Source organism: Ciona robusta, chromosome 3 (assembly GCF_009617815.1).
Source record: "Ciona robusta chromosome 3, ASM961781v2".
Lineage (NCBI taxonomy): Eukaryota > Metazoa > Chordata > Ascidiacea > Phlebobranchia > Cionidae > Ciona > Ciona robusta.
This window is the reverse complement of record NC_143237.1, coordinates 2,672,926-2,694,235: the sequence shown is the minus strand read 5'-3', so window position 1 is coordinate 2,694,235 and position 21,310 is coordinate 2,672,926. Positions and strand designations below refer to the sequence as shown.

Genomic DNA, 21,310 nt, shown 5'->3' with positions numbered 1-21,310 from the left:
TTTTGAGAAATTTAGTACTGTGGGGTAAGATAAATTCTGCTAGCACAACTGTTACATATTTTTTAATCGTGTTTTAAGATTTAACAACACCGTTTCGTGAGGATATGCTAATATAATTTTGTATTCTTTGTCTACCACCAAAAGGGACGAGAAAAGAGAATCAAACCATATTATATATATTTATTTATACATATATATTAAAGTTCACAAAAAAGCTTGGAATGATACTTTTTAATTTATTATTCCCTAAGTCGAACTTTTTTTCGCATTCTTTGGTTCCGCATATTATTTCGTTTTCTTTACGTTCTAAAAGCACGTGTACAAGACCTATAGCGCGTTGATTACAGATTTCGACGAGCTCATGCGGCAGGTGTTGCTAGGAGAGCGCTCTCCCATCGGCAACTGGCGAGTGATGAAAAACGCGCCGTCTCGAAACGCGAGAGGTAACGTAATCTGCTGCAGACTTGAGGAAAAGGTGTTCGACAGATGCGAGGTTCCCACAGGAGTTCCGATTGCCGTTTACTGAAGATATGATTGAGATATATATAAAGCAGTTAACCTTTTAAGGCGCAAGTTACAGTACAGTGTATTAGAATCTCTTTCACATATTTTTAGTGAAATTTAGACTTGCTTTTAGAGTTACAATATGTCAGGCGTAAAAAAGCGACATACGTTGCAGTTTCTAAGCAAATTTGTAGCAGGTATAATTGTAGTAGAGTTTGACGCAGATTATGTTAGTTTAAGTTACTTTGGTGTAAGTTGCAACGTTTTAGTTTTCGTTCCCAATAGAGAGAGACCTGTGATATGTTATGGCTTGCTACGTATTAGGAAGCCGTTAAACGGCCCGTGGCTGTGTCGTGTTATTATTTGCGTGTTTGACATTCGTTTGTGTAGTGCTCAGTTTGACATTAAACGATCGGCGCATGTTTTAGCTTACAGTCGTACAAATAAATGCGTATGGCCGACATCTTTCGTATGATTGAATTGTTTTATGGAAGTTTATAATAACGGTAATCCTTTAGCTGGTGGCCACCTGAAATTTTGGTTTCAAAATGTTCTATAGCCCTCACTGATACCTGCTGTCTAATTTTTTTTTCAAAAAAGTCGGGCGTTCGTGTCGAAAATTAACTTTAAAAATGCGCAAAAACATGCTTCGTCACCGTAATTCGTCTGATTTGCGTAAGGTTAACGATTTATTACGTCACAATCGCGGTCTGTTACGTCACAATAGTGGTATATTACATACGTTATAGCCTTGTTTTTCCCCACTGTTTTAACGTAGGAATCAAACGTAACAATACGCATTCTATGACGTAATAATCCAACCTTGGTTTAATTCCTAACGGCTGATGTGGAAAATACGGTGACGCAGCACGATTTCGCGCACTTTCAAAGTTAATTTTCGACACGAACGCCCAAGTTTTTTCAAAAAAAATTATACAATGAGTATCAGTGAGACCTAAGGAACATTTTGAAACCAAAATTTCAGGTGGCCACCAGCTAAAGGATTACCTATAATAACTGTACGATGTATTGTTATAGTACAGTGTCGGGCAAGATGGATACCGGTATGGTATATAATTCTATAGATACTCTTTATTTACTAGCAAGTGCCAAGTGGGACCTAACATGTGACTGAAAACATTGACCATTTTAACCCAACCTATACTGTACATCGTACAACATTCGTATAACTTGCGTGCGAAGTTGCTGCCTAATTTCGCCATATCGTAGTCATTTACGCAGCAAAATCAGTATTTATGACGTATAATGAGGATTAATGTCGTCACAAGAAATCTTGCGAAATCTGCGCAGACGAGAAATTCTTCTGGCGTCGTTTAATTGAATTCGCGTGGCGCGGCGTTGCTGGAATTAAATTGGCGAACGAAGGGATTAATTATTCATACATATGCGTCGGGCATGATCTTCGAAAGTTGCCGGGTTACCCCACTATATTGATTGCTATACATGAAAGGACCAAAAGGCCAATTGAAAATAATAGGGCGATATTAGCTGACCGTATCCACGTGTGTCGAGTATCGAATGCGTGGCCGCCAAAAACGTGCTGTGAATGTAAACGGCGTATACTGTATAGTCATAAACATAGACAGTCAAAGCGGTATAGGGTAATTCTAGTACAGTGTTTTGAAAAAGGATTTGACGTTCAAGGGGTAAATTTAAAAACATTGTCGGGAAGTAATAAGCTACCTGACGATACAATTTATTCCGCTACGGTTTTAAGTTACGGAATAAATAAATAAATGTCTTAACTGTGGCGTAGTTACGGTTGAATTGAAGTTGTACTTAATTCGTGACCGCTTTTGGATTGCATGGATATCCAATAAGCAAAAAGCATTCACATAAAATTTTACTTTAAATTTTACCAATATCCAAAACTGTAATTATCAAAAAGGCACTCATAAGTTTGGTTTATGGAATGGTCTACTTTGCGCGGACTTATGTAAATAAGATACAATTCAGTCAAGACTTGTTCAAAAGCTTCTGATAATGGCAAAGCAAATGTTTAAATAAAGTTTCCCATAAGTCGTATACAGCTATATAGTAAAGCAATCACTTTAAAGCCTATACGACTTATATACCCGCCTCTACGTATAAATACCATGCTTTGAATGATTTGTCAACAATACACTCTCAACGGACAAGTTTGTTCGTTCACAATGTAACATTCCGTGGTCTTATCGCTTTAACTAATCGATATTAATATTCGTATCGTACAGTCCTGTATCATATTTACCTTTGTATAAGAGTGCTTAAAACTGTATATTCATTCAATGATAGCAGTTATGTGCAATTAGTTGTTCAAGTTTTGTCAGTTCAGCGCATTTAAAACACTTACGTTTTCAGTCGTATATTATACCATCAGTAGAAACAGATTGCCTTAACTTGAGTTATTTTGTAGGTGGTTAAAATTTAATTTATTTTTTAGCAAATTAAATCACATCATTTTATCACATATTTCAGGTCTTACCGGTAGGAATTTTTGACAAGAAAGAGCGACTAAGTGATGTTTTAATGCTTAATCGGGCCTCTCGGGCAAAAGAAGTGACATTACCCAGTAATTAAGCTTCAAGGTTAGGCAGGACGGAATGTTATAAAGATGACGATCATGTACTTTATAATCGTAACATCAGCAATTATAATTTGCGGTAAGTAAAAGTTTGATTGATATTAAATTGATCTATGCCACGTTACAACAACTTTATTGATTTTGTGGCGCTTTATTTAAACATATTATGACGAAAATTTTGCCTAAAATGTCTATCGTCTGTCTATTAAGTAAATAATGCTTATTGGCACGTTCGTGTAAAACTGGGGATTTTCTAAAGTAACTGAGTTATGACTTGTACTGTGCGTATATATGTTTGGGTGAGACGGTCCATGTTTTAACTTTTTATCGTCACCAAAACACACCAGGTTCAAAGGACCCACAAAGTTATATATAATGGGTGGGGGAAGATGGGACACCTTTTCATTTTATTTTCTGGTCCCGTTTGTTAGTAAACAAAAAACATTCAAAGAATTATAAAATTAACCGTATCTTCATGAATTCCATGAGTCGTTGGTAATTGTTTAAAACATGATAAGATTATTTGGATATTATGGGCTAAATGTGTTCCGTCTTCCCCACCCTACTATGGAGTAGGGTGGGGTCAAATAGGACATGTTTTCGTTAACTTTACTCGTCCCATTAGTAAACAAAGAATATTAACAGACTTATATAACCGTAGCTCTTCTAAGAGAGCGTTGTTAATTGTTAAAAACTCGATTAGGAAATATGAGATATTATATGTGGTAACGGTATCCATATTACCCCACGGTACTATATATACCACATTGTTGCTCGCTATATAAGAGTACTTGCAGATTATCAGTTTTTTTTAAACCAGACTGGGCATGTCTTGGTAAATATATTTATTTTACCACTTCGAATGACGTACGGCGTCGCTTTTTAGTATTGATGTGAAATTTCTAAACGTGTTTAAATATTTAACAATCAATGTTGCCCAGTATTGTCCATAATATTTTAAAGCGCTGCTTATTTCGATGTGTGTATAAAGTGTATTACGCAGTGAGTAGGCAGCTTATGAATGAATGAATGTAACTTACTGCTGGCGTGGCCGGTAAACGACAGTCGTTATAACACCTCGTGCCAGCTTACAAGTTACCGAGTATTTTGCTTTTTGGGTGTCGGTATAAAGGTTCCCTCCTTTTCAAACAAAACCCATTACCCTGATTATAGCAATTCAGCATGATTTGTTATTACTTTACAACATAAATTGTGGGCAGTAGGCGATAAAAACGCTAACTCGGCAGCGAGCATGGAGTCATTCAAAACGATTAAATAACGATTATTTCCACTATAGCGAATAATGTCAACTTTTTGATACGGAAAACAGAGAGCATGTACCAGACTAGACATAGATGCTAAACTGTTGTGTTTCGTTGGAAAAGTGAATTATTTCACTTCGCGTCTGTCAATATCAATTATATTGCTGCTGTCACTGCAACAGATTGTATTTTATATTCCCCAAAGCCCACTCAAGTTATTGACAGCAATTACGGGGAGAATTGTAATTATAAGCATGGACAGCTACCTGTCCGACCGTGTCAAGGCGACGGATTTAAAACTGACTCAAGTTTTCCATAACGATCTGTAGAAGTCGATTTGTGGCATTAGAAAACGGAACCCGAGATTTTATTTCTTTAAAAAGCGAAACGTAATTGAAAAGGAACAAAAATAAATTATCGTTGCCTTTACTAATCGGGCGTAATCTACCAAGGTTTTCCACGCAAATATGTTTTAAAACAATCAGAAACCAATTTTCGACTCGCCACGATTAGAAGCCGTATTCTCGCTTCCTTATCTTCGTATTTTGTAAACATGGGCCATGTCAACTTTCCCTTTAGCCTCAAGTGCGCGATTGAGTTTCTCGCTTTTCGCACCATCGATGCCAGACGTTTACGTAATAGGATCATATACCAGAACGTCTAGTTAGCACACACGTACAATACATTAACGGCCATTTGCCGCGACCATTTCTTCCACAGCATATGGTGAGTGTAAAAGGAAAACATATGTCCCGTGTTATTGAAACGTCGTCGTTTTTCAATCATTGCCAAGGTATAATCACATCAACATCGCCTGATTTTTAATGAATCTAAACCTATTACAAGCGTGTATTTTGATGCTTAATGCAATCGATTTTTTCAGAATTTCCGCCCTGAATAATTTAAAACAGAACGACTGTGACCTGAAAATGAACTTGTCTGGAATGCTAATTTAGCAAAATGTCCCGAAAAGTCCTTTTATAAAGTGTTCATGCACTCGTAAATACGACACGTATAAACAGTAGGCCATTTGTTCGTATTTATGCAACCGTAACAGCTTCCGTTTTGGATATTTTTAAACATTTCGTAACCAACACATGAATACATTTATTTATTGGTCCTTAGATAAGCAAGTCAACCGTCTAACCTTGTTTCATGTTTAATTTAATCAGCATTTTTAACACAAATATCCTGACTGTGTTTTAAACAACTACAACGGTCTATGGGAGTCGTGAGGATACGGTTTTATAATTTTAAACGTTTTTTGTTTACTACCAAAAAATGAAAAATGTCTCCTGAAATAAAACCATGAAACAAAAACATAAAGCTATCTGTACCCAAACAACTTTTGCAGTAAATTAAGTTCCCAGCAGCAGGACCGGTAGAAATATTTCACGCATGCGCAATTAGATTTTCCCAGAAGCTTCTCACTGGGTCGTATTTCTCGAGCTATTGTTATCAAGCTTACCCCTAACCCTGTTACCCATGGGGTCTATGGGGCGTCACGTTGCAGTTACACAAGCGACACCACATGCACTTAAATGTTCAAAGAGCCCAAACGCAAGGGACAATGGCCACGGCGTCACACATCAGTCAAACAACAATGGGGTAAACGAGGTCATAACGCGCAGTTCAACACGAAACACCGGCCTTAGTTTACGTTTAACTAGTTCAAATACAGAAGCTATTTTTAAACATTTTTTTCAATTTACTGACAGCTCACTTTGAATGCAGTACTAATTAAATGCATTAAAAACCACACAGAAAATATTTTCTACAGATATTTATTCCCTGACCCTAATTTTTGAATTTATTGTTTCCTATTTTTAAACTTATTGTTATGAATTATTTGTGTCATTTGTTACGGAAAACCAGACCCATATTTTACGGAAAACGAGTTGATTATCTGTCTAGTTTCATCGACCAGTTCAAAGAAAATGAGTTTCATTTCAAAATAGTTGAGATAAAAATCTATAATTGTTATCGTATTTCAACCTTGCGATATCTTAATAACATTGGAAATCAATTTCGTTATGTTTTCTAAACGCGTTTTAATCCCGAGGCTCGATATAATGAAACAATACGTTATATTTTGCTGATTCATGGAGTCCCATGGACAAAAACGAAAACAAATTACTTGTAATGCTGTTCCATCTTCACCCACCCTACTACACGTTATATTTTGCTGATGTACAAGACAAAATGGAAACGATTCTCTTGTAATATTTCAAATCCTATTTAGTTGAAATCGGAAAAAAAAAATCTTCAGCCGATTAAAATTTGCAAGACTCTCGGTTTTACATTTTCGTTTTGAATTTAATCGTAGATTAAATAATCGGAGATTTAAATTGGGTAACTCAGTCAGACAGAAAGAGAAATTAATTGCGCGTTAATATGAACATATGGTTTACGAGTCGGTGAACAAGTTGATTTAACACCGGAACATTAATATTATCAAAGTACTTGGTGATGTCATCATGTTTAATGATGTGCGTCCAAAACTAAGAAATGCTGCCAAGATTGTGGGTATTTATTTAGCTAGTAACCAGTAGAAAGTTTGGCTTAAACATATTAGTTAGGTCTTACTACTGGTGCTGAGTATGTAATTCCATTTTATAACTGCGCGCACTTTTGATTCCATAGCATTTTATTCTAAAAAAACGCGAAATTTAAGCCGGGAGTTTTAGTTTTATTTTAATGTGTTTTTTTCTGAAATATAATTTTAATTCGTATTTTATTTTCCAAGTTCAAGCAAACCTGAACGTCACATCCGGGTTCGATTCTCCAATGACTTTTGACCCTGATTCGAACTTTACCCTCCGCTGTCGATTCCGTAGCGACTCTGACGTCACGATCAGCTGGTTAAGAGACGGTGACGTCATTGCGGTTGGCTTGAATAATGGGAGTGAGACTGACGAAGCAACGGGGGTTGGTGGGGCAAGAATTGGGGGCGATTTCACCCCGTTATCGATCTATAAATATACCCCAAGTACCTCGACAGAGACAAAGACATCTCGAAGTGTTGGACGATCAAATGACGACGACACACGTCACAATAGGTTTGATTACTGTCGGGATTTCTCGTGTTTTTAATTTTATTGCAATCTGATGTAAAAAATATTTGTGGTGAATCACACCCAACTCGTGCGATCAACAATTCATTTATTTCCTTCAAAAAAAAAGCTTTTTACATCACAACATCTTCAGATTACGTCCTAGTGCGTCAATTTAGGAATATCTATTAATCCAAATAAATAATTGATTATAAAAAACGTAATGGTTTAACTTGACCATGAACTTAAATTGACAAAACTTTGATTTTATGACATCTGTTTTATTTCAAAAATTCCATATACTTCATAGTTTTATACCGTTTAGGTTGGGGTAAAATGGTTCACGTTTTCATTTTCTATTATCGTCCCATTTAATAAACTAGAACAGTGCTCTTCAACCGGTGTGCACGGTGCACCCCAGCGTGCACCAAAATATGCCAGAGGTGCACCAGTGCAAAATGGTATACAAGGATGCATCACAAACTTCAACAATTTTTAGCAATAATATTTAGTTTTAAACTTTTTAACCAATTTAGCCACTTTCCTATAGTTTTTTATATGAATTCTATATCTTGCATCACTGGGAATTGTGAAACGTCATTAGTTTTACGTTAAAGCAATCAGGGGTGCATGAGTTCGCCGCAACAACTTTAGGGGTTCACCAACCCATAAAAGTTTGTAGAGCACCGAACTAGAATATTGACAGAATTAATAACCTGTATCCTCATTCCTTATAGTACCAAAGTAGCTCTTCCATAGACCGTTGTTACTGTTTAAAACACGATAAGAATATTTTAATATTATGTCCTAAAGTGTCCTATCTTACCCCATAGTATTATACATTTAGTTTCATTACATGTAGTTCCACATGTATTCATACTAATAATATCTTTTGTTGTAGAGTGTCCTCCGTGATCTTCCGGGAGGATGGGGATCAAGTTGGAGAATTAAGAGTGGTAGGGAGCAATTTAGAAGACGGAGGAATCATCACTTGCTCTGCTTCCAATGCCAGAGGAGAAAGAGTAGAACATGCTGGAAGAATTGTAATAAAAGGTAACAATTTATATTTTATTTAGTTGGTCGTTAATTGTAGGATTTAAAAATGGATTTAAACTTTAGTAGGGTGGGGGAAGATGGAACACTTTTTTATTCCCTTTTCTTGGCCCATTTGTTAGTAAACAAAGAATATTCAAAAAATTATAAAACCGTGCTCTTACGACTCCCATAGGCCGTTGTTAATTGTTTAAAACATTATCAGGATATTTGGATACCTTGTGCTAAAGGTGTCCCGTTTCCCCCCATTCTACTATATATATTTGTAAGTTCAACACATTTGTCAGACTTTTAATCTTTTCCGGTTGTTGTGAAAAATTAGAATTGTGTTTTTTACAATTATTATAACTTTTTCAGTCATAGGGAGACGATCATGAAATTGTGTTGTTAATCTTTTGTTTACCACCATATAGATGATGTGTGAAAACATGAGCCACTTTACCCCACCCTACTAGCATATATCATGCCTTAAAGGCTTAAAATCATACATTTCACCATTCGTCCTGTCATGCGCGTTTCACGTTAAATAAGTCTTATTTATTATTTACCCCGCAGTAAAATCAATTACATTATAAAATATTCACGACTCGCTTTTGTGCATGATATGCATCCAGCTCATAAAATAATGCAGCACGTATTATTTATTGTCGCCTAGCTGTCGTACATATATACATATATGGAATTGTATGGAACTGTATGGAACCATGAACCATAACAAAAGTATTAATGAATTCTCAGCAGTCTTTATATTAACACCAAGACACTGATTATGTTTTAAAGAGTTTAACACACGGGAACATAGTTTGCTGGTATAATAAATATCAGCCAATAATTTTTCCCGAATTTACCAGCTTGGTTTATAATATCTAAAATGGCAATAAAATAATTTTAAAATTTTGAATGAATGAAGTCGTTATAACATGTGTGTTCTGGTACACCTCGTGCACACTTTATACATATAGTAGAGTGGGGGAGATGGAACACCTTTTCATCCCATTTTCTTGTCCCATTTGGTAGTAAACAAAGAGCATTCAAAGAATTATTAAACCGTATCTTCACGACTTCTACAGACTGTTGTTAATTGTTTAAAACACGGATATTTGTATATTATGTGCTAAATGTGTTCCGTCTTCCCACACTCCACTATATATGTAACTTTGAAGGGTATTTATTTAAACCTGATATATTGTGTTTATACTCCTAATACTTTCATGTACATTAACATTTATAACGTCTTAGGTCCGATGTCAATTCGTCAGCTTCCCCCAAGAGAAGTACTTTCCGGATCTGACGTCACGATCACGTGCTCTGTACTCGGTTCCGCATCATGGCGTTCGATCACGTGGTTTAAACGCACGGGTAAATAAACCATTTTAAATTTTACTTTACTTTGTTGAGTTTGTTAATGTTAAAAAATACCCCTACGTAAATTATTTTTAAATGTATATGGCATTGGCAGCATGAACACCTTTTCATTCTATTTTCTCGTCTCATTTGCTAATAAACAAAGAACATTAAAATAATTATAAAACCGTTTCCCAGCGACTCTCATAGACTGTTGTTAATTGTTTAAAACACGATCAGCATATTTGGATATTATGTGCTAAAGGTGTCCTGTCCTTTATCACCCTATACTATATAATGGGCTCTCCCAAAAATAAGACACTCTTATACGTCCAAAAATGTTTTTTTTAATTTATACCGTGTACAGTATAAACCCTATCAGTTAACTTGTAATTCACGCCATGACCAATATAGATAACACATTAGTTAAAGAGCCTAAAGTTCATATTATTACAGGGCTTCATCGGACACCCCTAATTTTCACAAACCGTATTCAATCACTTGGAACCTCATTACACATACGTGACGTACAAGTAACAGATCAGGGAAAGTACCAATGCCAGGTTGAGGGTCATGACAAGGTCAAAGCGACGATGACGACAGAGTTATCTGTTCTTGGTAAGTTCTGAGACACATAAGAGTTTTTAGGGTATAGTGACCAACCTGGGTTTTCTGTTTCATTTGTTGCACCACAAAGTGTTAAAAACGATGAAAATAAATTAGTTTTAATTGGTTAATGTTTTACTGGGTACAGTTTGAGATTTCCTGGTCTACAGTAATGTTTCTTGTAATGTAATTTTCGGTATGCATATGGGCAATGTATTGTTAGTTTTTTACTCACATAAACCCAGTAGAACACTATTTTAATACTGTATATATAAAACAAACTCCCGCGTTGAAGCAACTTTGTGTTGTGACTGTTGTTGCTCTGTCACACGAGAATAAATGGCTTGCATTCTTTCATTTAACTTAATCTGTTTTCATTTCAGAACTCCCAGTCATTGGTCCGATAGTTCTTAACCAAGAAGCTTATAAGGTCAATGACCTTGTAATTATGACGTGCTCGGTGAAGAAAGACAATGAACCAATCAGATTCGAATGGGTGAAAAACGGTCAGCCTATCACAACAGAGGATTCGGGTGTGCAAATTTTTCCGCTTGGACGAAGGTAAAATTTAGTAACTATTAAAACTTAAGAAATAAAGAAAATTAAAAGGCGTATACATTTATTTGTATTTTATCACGTTGAACTTGGGGCACTTTAGTTGTGTGCGATGTAAAATCATCTTTTTATTTATCGATTCATCCCTATTTATGGTGAAAGTATAAATATACCTTATGAATGCATGCCTATAACTGTAAATGTATATGCCTTGAATCGTAAACTGATGGTTAGTAAGTAACTAATGTTTATCTAAATCCACAAAAATGAGTGTTTTCAAGGGTAAATACAAAGGGCAAAGACAGTAATATGTGTGCTTATACAGCAGTGTCCCACGAATTCTGCACTGTACAGCACATATTTACGCATTATCTTTTTGGCTACTGGTAAAAACTTATACCTAATGATTATATTGTTGTAAAAGTGGTAAATATTCTGTTTATATCTTTAGGATTTCAAGCTTGGTAATCGAACAAGTAAGTTTGAAAATGGCGGGAAACTATTCATGCGTGACGAGCAACCGTGCTGGTTCCGCATCAGAACACACCAAATTAATAGTCAGAGGTACCTTATTTGCATAAATAAATTTACATACTTAACAATATTTTATTTTAGTACTGTGGGGTAAGATGGGACACTTTTAGAAAATATTATCCAAATATCCTGATCGTGTTTTCAACAATTAACAACGGTCTATGAAAGTCCTGAGAATACGATTTTGTAATTCTTTGAATGTTCTTAGTTTACTACCAAATGGGAGGAGAAAATGAAATAAAAAGGTGTTCCATCTTTCCCCATCGTACTATATTAGAAAACAACATACGATTTTTTAGGTGTTTTAAAAATACTGATTGTATGTGTTATTTTGTTCATTTTGCATTTATATAACTCTACACCTCAAACTTTCAGAACCACCTTCGATTCTAAGCCTAAAATTGCCCGCTACTGTCGCGCTGTATAGTGACGTCACAATGTCGTGCGTCGTAAGAGGATTTCCATTGCCCAAAGTTACGTGGTATAAGTACAACGTGGGTAAGTAAACGTCATAAATCTCATTCTTACGTCATAATTCTTGAACATAATTAGAAGTGTCGAAAACACGGAATTAAATCTTTAGTGCTTTGATGTCTTTATATGGATGTGTGACAATTACGATTTTTCTCTTTTCTTTAATAACATGCGTGTCAAGTGCTTTAAATCACGGGTTCATTTAACAAATTATGAATTACCTGATCAAACGTTAATAATTTTGCAAGTATGGTAGTTTTGGAAAAGACGGGACACCTTTAGCACATAATAATTAAATATCCTGATCGTGTTTTAAACAATTAACAGCGGTTTATGGGGTTGTGATGATACGGTTTTATAACTCTTTGAATGTCCTTTATTTACTACTAAATGAGGAGGAAAATATAAAGAATAGAAGTCCTATCTTCCCCCATCATGATTTTATATCTTTAAAATCCCATTTGGTGGTATACAAGAATATTTACCAAAATTTATAACCTCTCCATCGCGACGTTATAATGTTATTGTTTAGAACACAACTATAAAATATGGGACATTATGTGCTAATAATATACAACTTACCCCGCAGTACTATATTATTGACCAAAATTTACATATAGGAAAATTTTTCTAAATGGGCCTTAAAGATGCAACTTTTTATTCAACAGACGTATCGGGTAAGGTTTTCGTGCCTACCAGCAACATGACACGGAATGTAACTTCGTTAAAATTGACGAGTTACCTCACGTTGAGAAACGTCAGTTACGACGATGATGGTTTGTACGAATGCTTTGCCAATAACATGGCTGGGGTCGATCATAATATGATTTCTATGAAAGCACACGGTGAGTGAAACTTATAACATCTTTATGAGATAGAAAGAATTTGTCTTAATTTTATTGCAAACTGTATTATAATTAGTTACAATTTTTTGACCGTTTAATTGTGTTTTTGAGGTAAATGTTTATCAGGCTATGCTTTTTATTCGTTTTTATTAATAATGCACAACAAATTTCGCCATACTTTTACTATAGTAGGGTGGGGGAAGATGGAACACCTTTAGCACACAATATATCCAAATATCATGGTCACAATTATCAACGATGTTTTAAACAATTACCAACAGTTTATTAGAGTCGTGAAGAAACGGTTTTATAACTATTTGAATTTTCTTTATTTACTTCTAAATTGCACGAGAAAATAGAATGAACAGGTGTCCCATCTTACCCCAACCTACTATATTAAAAAAATTTACTAAATTTTATTCCCACATTAGCTATAACTTATATATCACTGTTGTTTAATCACGCTCTTTATTTTTACAGCACCAGCAAGAATTTCCAACTTTAGCAATTTGGTGGAAATAGGCTCAGGCCAGCCTGTCTCGTTACGTTGCGCCACACGTGGTGATGGAAGTTTGAATATCACGTGGTACAAGGATGGAAATCTGATTGGTTTAACCAAAAACGCGCGAATTTGGACGACAGTCCGAAACTCAGTTACCAAAACAGGGTATGATAAAACATTATAAAAAGAAATTATGTTATATATTAATTTATTCGGGTAGAAATTTTTGTTAGGATCTTGCTGCTGTTGCCAGTTTGTGATTAATTTTATCCTATAGCCCAGTTTTGACCCCTAAGTCGTAATCTGCACCACATTTAACGTGATTTTGCAATACTGTCGACGAAGCGACAATGTGATAGCTTGTAGCCCATAAGGCATAGCAGCTTCGAACCTCGTCGCTGTCACCATTGTGGCCGTGTGACCTTGGGCAAGAAGCTTAACGGCAATTACATCAGGCCACTTAGGGGTTGTCTTTTGGTTGTTAGAACCCTAACCGAACACCCATATTACAATCACTGTCGTTTTTGTTTCCGTGCCAGCACTACACGGGTATAAATAAATTGCATTCGTATTCAAAATTTCTGCTTTTCACAGAACTCATAACACAAGAAAATTGAACAAAAGCGTCAGCCATTTCCACTTTTCTGTAACGTCACAACAAGACGCAGGTCTATACACTTGTCTTGTTAAAAATAAATTCGGTGAACACTCCATGACGTCACGATTAATAGTACACGGTAAGTTTATTTTTCTTCGCATTACATAATACGATATATATGGTAGATTAGGATATATATTGTTGTATACCTATGAAATATGTATGTTGTTGTGTAAATAAGACCAATTTTTACACTACTATTACGTCTGTTTTTGTGTTTGTTCTTGCTTACATACAAACTTATATCGAAAAGCATAATCTGTTCTATATCTTTGATTTAGGAATTAGTTGGCCGGATGTGAATATTAAGCATATGATATACTAGTTAAAAAAATGCCCCCCCCCCCTCCAAAAAAAAATTAATAAAAATAAAAACAAATAAAAAATAGTCACTTTCTATTTGTAGCACATGTTAGTTTGCTTTACGTTGTCCTAGTGTTCTGGAATTTCTTAACATAGTGTCGGGTGCAGACATAATTAAACGCTCATTAAATATTCATTACGAACGAAGTGTGTGCATTATAAGTAGATTGCTGTGCCTTCAACTGAACTAAGTATATGGGTTTCTATATGTGTGTTTTCTATTTTACCCATAACGTGTTTTAACGACTGTCGTTTTGATTTCAATTCCCTTCTCTTGGCTGTTTTAATTGCATTATCTTAGCTACTGTATACGAAAAAAGATAAATTAAATATATGTTTAAAAAAAAAACTGAAAACGACGTAATTCTACACCTTACATTGTGACGTCATTATCCCTTCCCCAGGTATACCCGACCCCCCTAGTGACGTCACAATCGTGGAACGCGGCAGCAACTTTCTTCGTTTCTTGATTTTCCAACCGAACAACACCGGTGGACTGCCTGTGACGTCATACATTCTGGAATACAAAGCACTACGTCACGATGACGTAGAAGAGACGGTGGTTCAACACGAAATCAAATTGTCAAGCGACAGGAATTTAGAGGTAATTTATTTTATGACTTATTCCGTTATTCGTTCCGCTTTTCTTTAAAAATAAAAATTTATTTCAGTGTATTTGGAACCAAGTTGTATTAGAAAGTTTATAAAAAACTTAGTGGGGAAAAAATGATGCAATTTATTTCATTATCGCCTAAAATACCTTATTTATCCTACTTATAAAAACTATAACCCGCATAGCGTTATTACCGGGCATTTTACCGCATAATTTATTACCGTTGCTGTCATCATATTTACTTGAATCTTTTGCTTGAATCTTTATTTGAAAAAAAATTACATAATAATAAGTTATCTGAAATATTTCTCCCTTTTGTGCTAAAATAAATTTGCTTTAATTATAAGAACGAAATGTTTATTTTTCAGTTTCAACCTTACCACGTGGATGCGCTAGAGTGCGGGAGCTGGTACGAGTTCAACGTCACTTCCGTCAACCCGGTTGGTGAAAGTCACGTGTTCACCTTATTAGGAAGAACGATTGGCGAAGGTAAAATTATTATTCTTGTTTGTTTTTTTCGGCAAATCTTGAAAAAAAGTTTTGCTGTGTTAGATTGGGGTAAGATGGTTCGTGATTTCTTTCTCTTTTCTTGTCCCATTAAACAAAACTTTTTGCAGAACTAAATTACCCTATCCTCACGACTTTAAAATAGCGTTGTTGTTAACTGTAAAAAGCATGAATGAGAAACATGGGGTATTACGTGCTAACAGTATTCATCTTACCCCCAATACAATATTCTTAATGGCCTTCAAACGATATAATTTTCCCAATCGTCTTCTTTTTTGTTCATGTCGTTATAAATTTTACATTTTTTCAGCCCCAGTAATAGCATCCGTCAAAGACCTGGTGACATCTGTCAATCAAACTTCAATGATGGTTGACCTTTCAACCTGGCATAACGGTGGTTGTCCAATCACAGGCAAGTAATACATGTTACTTATATTTCATAACAATTTAATTTCTGTTTTTTTTTTCTAAAAAAATAGGGGTTCCAATAATTAGTACCACAATTTAAAATTATTTCGCTTGTTCACTAACAAATGCGACGAAAAAAATAAAATGAAAAGGTCTCCCATCTCCCCCCACCCTACTATACAACATGTTACTCTTCTTTTTTGTCTCACAGGTATAACCTTGGAATATTCGGGTGACGTCAGAAGCGTCAATTATTCGCGGACAATGAATAAAACAAAGATCATTGTTTCGTCACTTCGTAAACTTCCCCTGCACGATTTGCACGTAAGTGGGGGCTTCAATTTGTATTGTTTTTAAACTTGATTCACTTTTAACCAATATTTAACCCATATTTAACCCAGCATATCTCTGCGTATATTCTACACTAACTCTATGGGTGATTGCCAACTGGCCAAATTTGGCCTAAATCCTTTAGGTTCCCTTTGACAAGGTTATTGCCCATATAGAATAGAATTCCACCCTGAGTGTTGGGGCAATTGGTCGAATCTGATCCAAATCATAGGTCTTCTGATAGGAATCTTGCCCATATACAATAGACTGGAATTCCATACTGAAAGTGCTACATTATTAAAGGATGGATTCGATTCTCTATGTGTGAGGGCTTATGATTTGGGCCAGAGTTGATCCATAAAACCAAACATCTAGCCTGTATACTTATGGATTGTTGTGTGTGCTACTTTATTAAAAACTTATTTAGGTTACCATTTAATCTACTGTCTGTTGATTAAATAAATAAAAGTAACTTATTTATCCTTGTGTGACGGGACAACGACAGTCTTTATAACACGGGTGTTCTGTTTCATATACCTTGTGCCCACTTATAAATTACCACGTATATATCTTTGTAGGTGATTTTTTTTTAAATATTGTTTTGTAAAAAAACCTTTATTACATCACAGCCGGGCACGTGGTACAAGCTTCGTATTTCTTCATGTAACGTAGTTGGGTGCAATGACGTCACACATAGCGTTGCGACGCTTGACGCAGCTGGGATGACGTTGGCAGATGTAACGTTGAAGGTAATGAACACGATTTTTACTTTTGAGCTTGTTGGCGTGTACCACAGTGGTTAGCGCCCGCCTCTATCACAGAGGTTGTGTGTTCGAAGCTCGACGCTGCTATAACGTTGTTGGCGTGTGTGTCCTTAAAGACACTTCACGGAAATTGCTTTGTTACCTATATGAATTATTATTTGTTTTCAGATTTTTAATACTAAAGCCTGATATTGTTTCCATTTTAACTTTTATACATGAACATAGGGTGGGAAAGGAGGCCTTCTGCTACATTACGTTGTACCGATGGTGATTGGGTTTGGATTGGTGATTTTACTTCTTCTTATTCTTCTACGTTATCGGTATAAACAACAAATGAAGAAGCACCGACGTATGAAAGGTGATATATATATGTATATACAAATAACGAATTGATATTGTTTCTTGTATGTGCTAACGTAATTATATCGACACGACTCCCATAGACCGTTGTTAATTGTTTAAAACACGGTCAGGATACTTTGATATTATGTGCTAAAGATGTCCCGTCTTACCCCGCCCTACTTTATATTTTTTCAACTTTTCTATCTTCTCTTACAGAAGCGCAGAAAATGGCGGATAGTTTACTCGGCTCAAATTCCAAACAAGATCCTCCTTCATCCAAGCGTGACCGAAACTATGACCACGTGACACCTCTCGATTTCGGACAAGAAGGCGAAGACGTAAGAGCTGAACCAATTTTTAACGCGATAGCTCATGGCGTCATAGATTTTATGACGTCACATCATGTTTTTTAATGACGTCACTAACCGGTTATGACGTAAACAGGATGTCTTTCTACCGCCATCACAACCGACGAACAACAATCTACGACGAGCAACACGAAGCGCAGAAAATCTTTCCCCAAATCGACGGAAATACGAGAAAGTACGTCATAAGAGTGACGTCACACGACGAGAAGAGTTGAAGCCCTTCTTGGCCGATGACGTACACACGGGTAAGTTTGGTTTGTATAGAATATGATTTTAAATAACATTAACTTTGATAATCATCAACAAAGTTACATGCGTATAGCAACTTATAAGCTGGCATAAGGTGTATGAAACATAACACCCGTGTAATAACGACTATCGTTGCCCCGCCATGCGAGGATAAATACGTTGAAAAAAGTTAAATTCATCCATTTGTTCATATTAACCATTTGTTTTTTTTATCAGTTCCTCCCAACCTAAATAAACGGAGATTGCTCTCATACAATGGCGATTTCTCTGCAAGCGATACTTGGTCATACAAATCTAATAAACAATCGTCAAGTTCCAATGCTTCACATAACAACACAGGTAAATACAAAACATATTGTCTTTATTTTCAATATAAAGTTTTAAAAACAAACACGCGCTCGGTTGAATTTATTGTCTTAAAAAGCTCCGCCGTGGCACAGTTGGTTAGCGCGCATGCCTCTAACCCAGAAGTTTACGGATTCAAGGCTCATCACTGCGACCATTGTGAACGTATACACATATATGTGTCTTTGTGCAAGACACTTAATGACAATTGCTCTAACTAAGTGGCCACTAATAGGTTTTTCTAAATTGTTAGCCATTCATAAGGAATATGAAATAAAAAAAAACAATTACCCACAAAGTTATATTCGTGGTATAATTCGTAAGCTGGCACGAGGTGTGTGAAACAAAATACCAGTGTTATAACGACTGTCGTTTTCCGGCCACGCGAGGATATAAAGTAAGTTACATTTATTCATGTGATCTAAAGTACTTATAAACTATTTCCAAAACACCAACGTACCTTATTATCTTAAGCAAAACAAATGATGCTACCTTGTTTTGCATACGATTAAACTGTTTCCATATCATGAATAATAAATTAAACAGTAAATTAAACAGTATAATATAAATATTTCAGTATCTACTATCTATTGAAGTAGGGTGGTGAAGATGAAACACCTTTTCATTCTATTTTCTCGTCCCATTTTGTAGTAAACAAAGAACAATCGAAGAATTATAAAACCATAGCCTACCTCCACACGGCTCCCCAATATATAACGTTGTTAATTGTTTAAAACACGATCAGGGTATTTGGATATTATGTGCTAAAGGTGGCCCGTCTTCCCCCGTCCTACTATAGAAAAAAAAATTATTGCAAAATGTTTTAATAAATTACTTTTTTTAGGAAACAAAAATCGTGAAAGTATTCTAAGTATGTCGGAAACCGACGAAGAAGTTGCGAAAGTTTTTGAGAGAGATAATCAACAAAACGAAGCAGATAACTCCAATAAAGGTAGTTAGAAAATACATGCCAACCTACATATGTATTATTTATACTTTGGGGCAAGATGGATATCGTTATCAAATCATATCTCATATTTCCTAATCAAGATTTTAACAATTAGGAATTCCCTTTAAATTTGTGAGGATATATATAGTTTTATATTTATTTTGCTTTTTACCAAAAAAGTTGATAAAAGAGAATGTAAACATGTACCATCTTACCTCAACCTAATATATGGTTATTTGACCAAAACGGTTTAAGAATTTAATTATATCTTGTTCAAGCATAGACCTCGCTACTATCTATTGCAGTTGGCACGAGGTGTATAAAACAAAAAAAACAACCGTGTTATAACGACTGTCGTTTTCCGGCCACGCAATAGGATAAAGCAGGTTACATTAAGTTACCATATTAAATGCGAACAAACTACAAAAAAACTAACCTTTAAAATATATGGAAAACGCTAAATTACTATCTTTTTTCCAGGTAACATCCCAATAGTTGATTTCCAAAGCACGGCAGTAGATCCACCAATCCCAATGCCACGTTGTAAACCTCCAAATATTTCCGAAAATTTGAACGACGGTCGGCCAATGAGAAAGTCTGACACCGAAGTCCCAACTTTAAATCAACCAATCGAAACGCGCCGTGCACGACCTGTCTTGCGCCCTCTACTGGGGACACATGGCGGCCAGAATGCACGCAACTACAGCTGTGAATCACTGCCTTCATGGAAAGGCGTTTTCCTCGACCAGCAGCAGCGAAACCGGGTCAACTCTGACAACACAGTGCTCTCGGATAAAAACCCAATCTGGTTCGACCACAAACACAAACCGCTTCTTGGTTCCGTCAGATTAATATCGGGAAACACTGGAAAGCGAACACGGCCAGTGATTCCGCAAATGCAGACAAAAATCAAAACCAATAGTGCATTGCCCGCGTATAAAGATGTGGTCAACACTGGCATTGCTATCACTCCAAAGCAGCCTCCGTGTATAATTACGTCACACGATATGACGTCACGAGACAACATTCCACACGACATTGCATTTACTTACCGTGGTGAGTACCTGCATTTAAAAACCTCTTAACTTAATGTTTTATTTGCTTTCATCGTCCAACTTGGTAGTAAATTAACACCATAAAAAGCGCATTAAACGTATGTTAATACAAGCTATGAAAAAATATACGATATACGGGGCGTATGGAAAAGAACACCCGTGTTATAACAACTGACATTGCCCCGTCACGCGTAGATAAATAAGTTACATTCAATCATTCATTTAATTGTGTGTAATGATTTTTTTTATTTTCACCACAGATCGTAACAACCGTATTATGATCGGTCCACCTCCAGCTTACTGCAGGACCTCACTCCCTACACCGCCGGACAGCAGTCCGGACGAAGGGGAAAAATATTCTTCCAAGCCAATGTCATTGCGGCTCCCACAAGCTTTCAGCAGCGTGGATTCCATTAACTCGCGCCTTGATGCGCTTTGCGACTCGCCACTGACACCTGGCGGGAGTGAAGATCGGTTTTCGACTCTCGTATAACGGACAGTTGAAATATCACTTGTATAGGAGGGTAGGGGAGGATGGGACACCTTTTTTTTATTTTCTCATTTCTCGAAAAAAAGAACATTCAAAGAATTATGAAATTGTATTTTCACGACTACCATAGATCGTTAATTGTTTAAAACGCTATTAGGATATCTGGATATTATGTGCCAAAGGTGTCCCATCTCTCCCCACTCTACTTCATAAACATTGACTAAAACTGATGCATGGCATTCATAACACAATAGCACATTAATACAAACACACATATATATATATGTGTGTGTGTGATGTCCATATAAAAGAATAATATTATTCTTAGCAAAATCGCCCACACATAAATCCTTGTAATAATATCAATTCAATCTTGCATGTTCATCGTGTCGATGAAAACCGTGTTTTTTTATTTTGTTCAATCGTTTTTTTTTTTACCTCCGTTCTGTTTGACGATCCTATTTCATTTCTTTCTCTTCGTTTATTTTCCTTCCGTTCCACTGCTGTGTTCAATCACTGAAAATGAAGTTACCATGTTCATGAACCTGAGAAA

The 21,310-nt window shown here is 35.9% G+C and overlaps 1 protein-coding gene across 1 annotated transcript; it reads left to right on the top strand.

The window, feature by feature from the left end:
- The first annotated feature begins 1,511 nt into the window (after nt 1-1,511).
- Nucleotides 1,512-21,310, top strand: LOC149737665 (uncharacterized). Its single transcript, XM_089873540.1, has 23 exons — nt 1,512-3,167; nt 7,097-7,409; nt 8,305-8,456; nt 9,696-9,815; nt 10,257-10,418; nt 10,790-10,967; nt 11,413-11,525; nt 11,871-11,993; nt 12,638-12,814; nt 13,295-13,481; nt 13,911-14,053; nt 14,742-14,941; nt 15,319-15,439; nt 15,768-15,869; nt 16,077-16,189; nt 16,825-16,944; nt 17,185-17,317; nt 17,518-17,639; nt 17,746-17,914; nt 18,135-18,257; nt 19,108-19,215; nt 19,693-20,268; nt 20,528-21,310. The coding sequence occupies exons 1-23, from the start codon at nt 3,119-3,121 to the stop codon at nt 20,758-20,760; spliced, it is 3,837 nt and encodes a 1,278-aa protein (XP_089729666.1). The 5' UTR covers nt 1,512-3,118; the 3' UTR covers nt 20,761-21,310.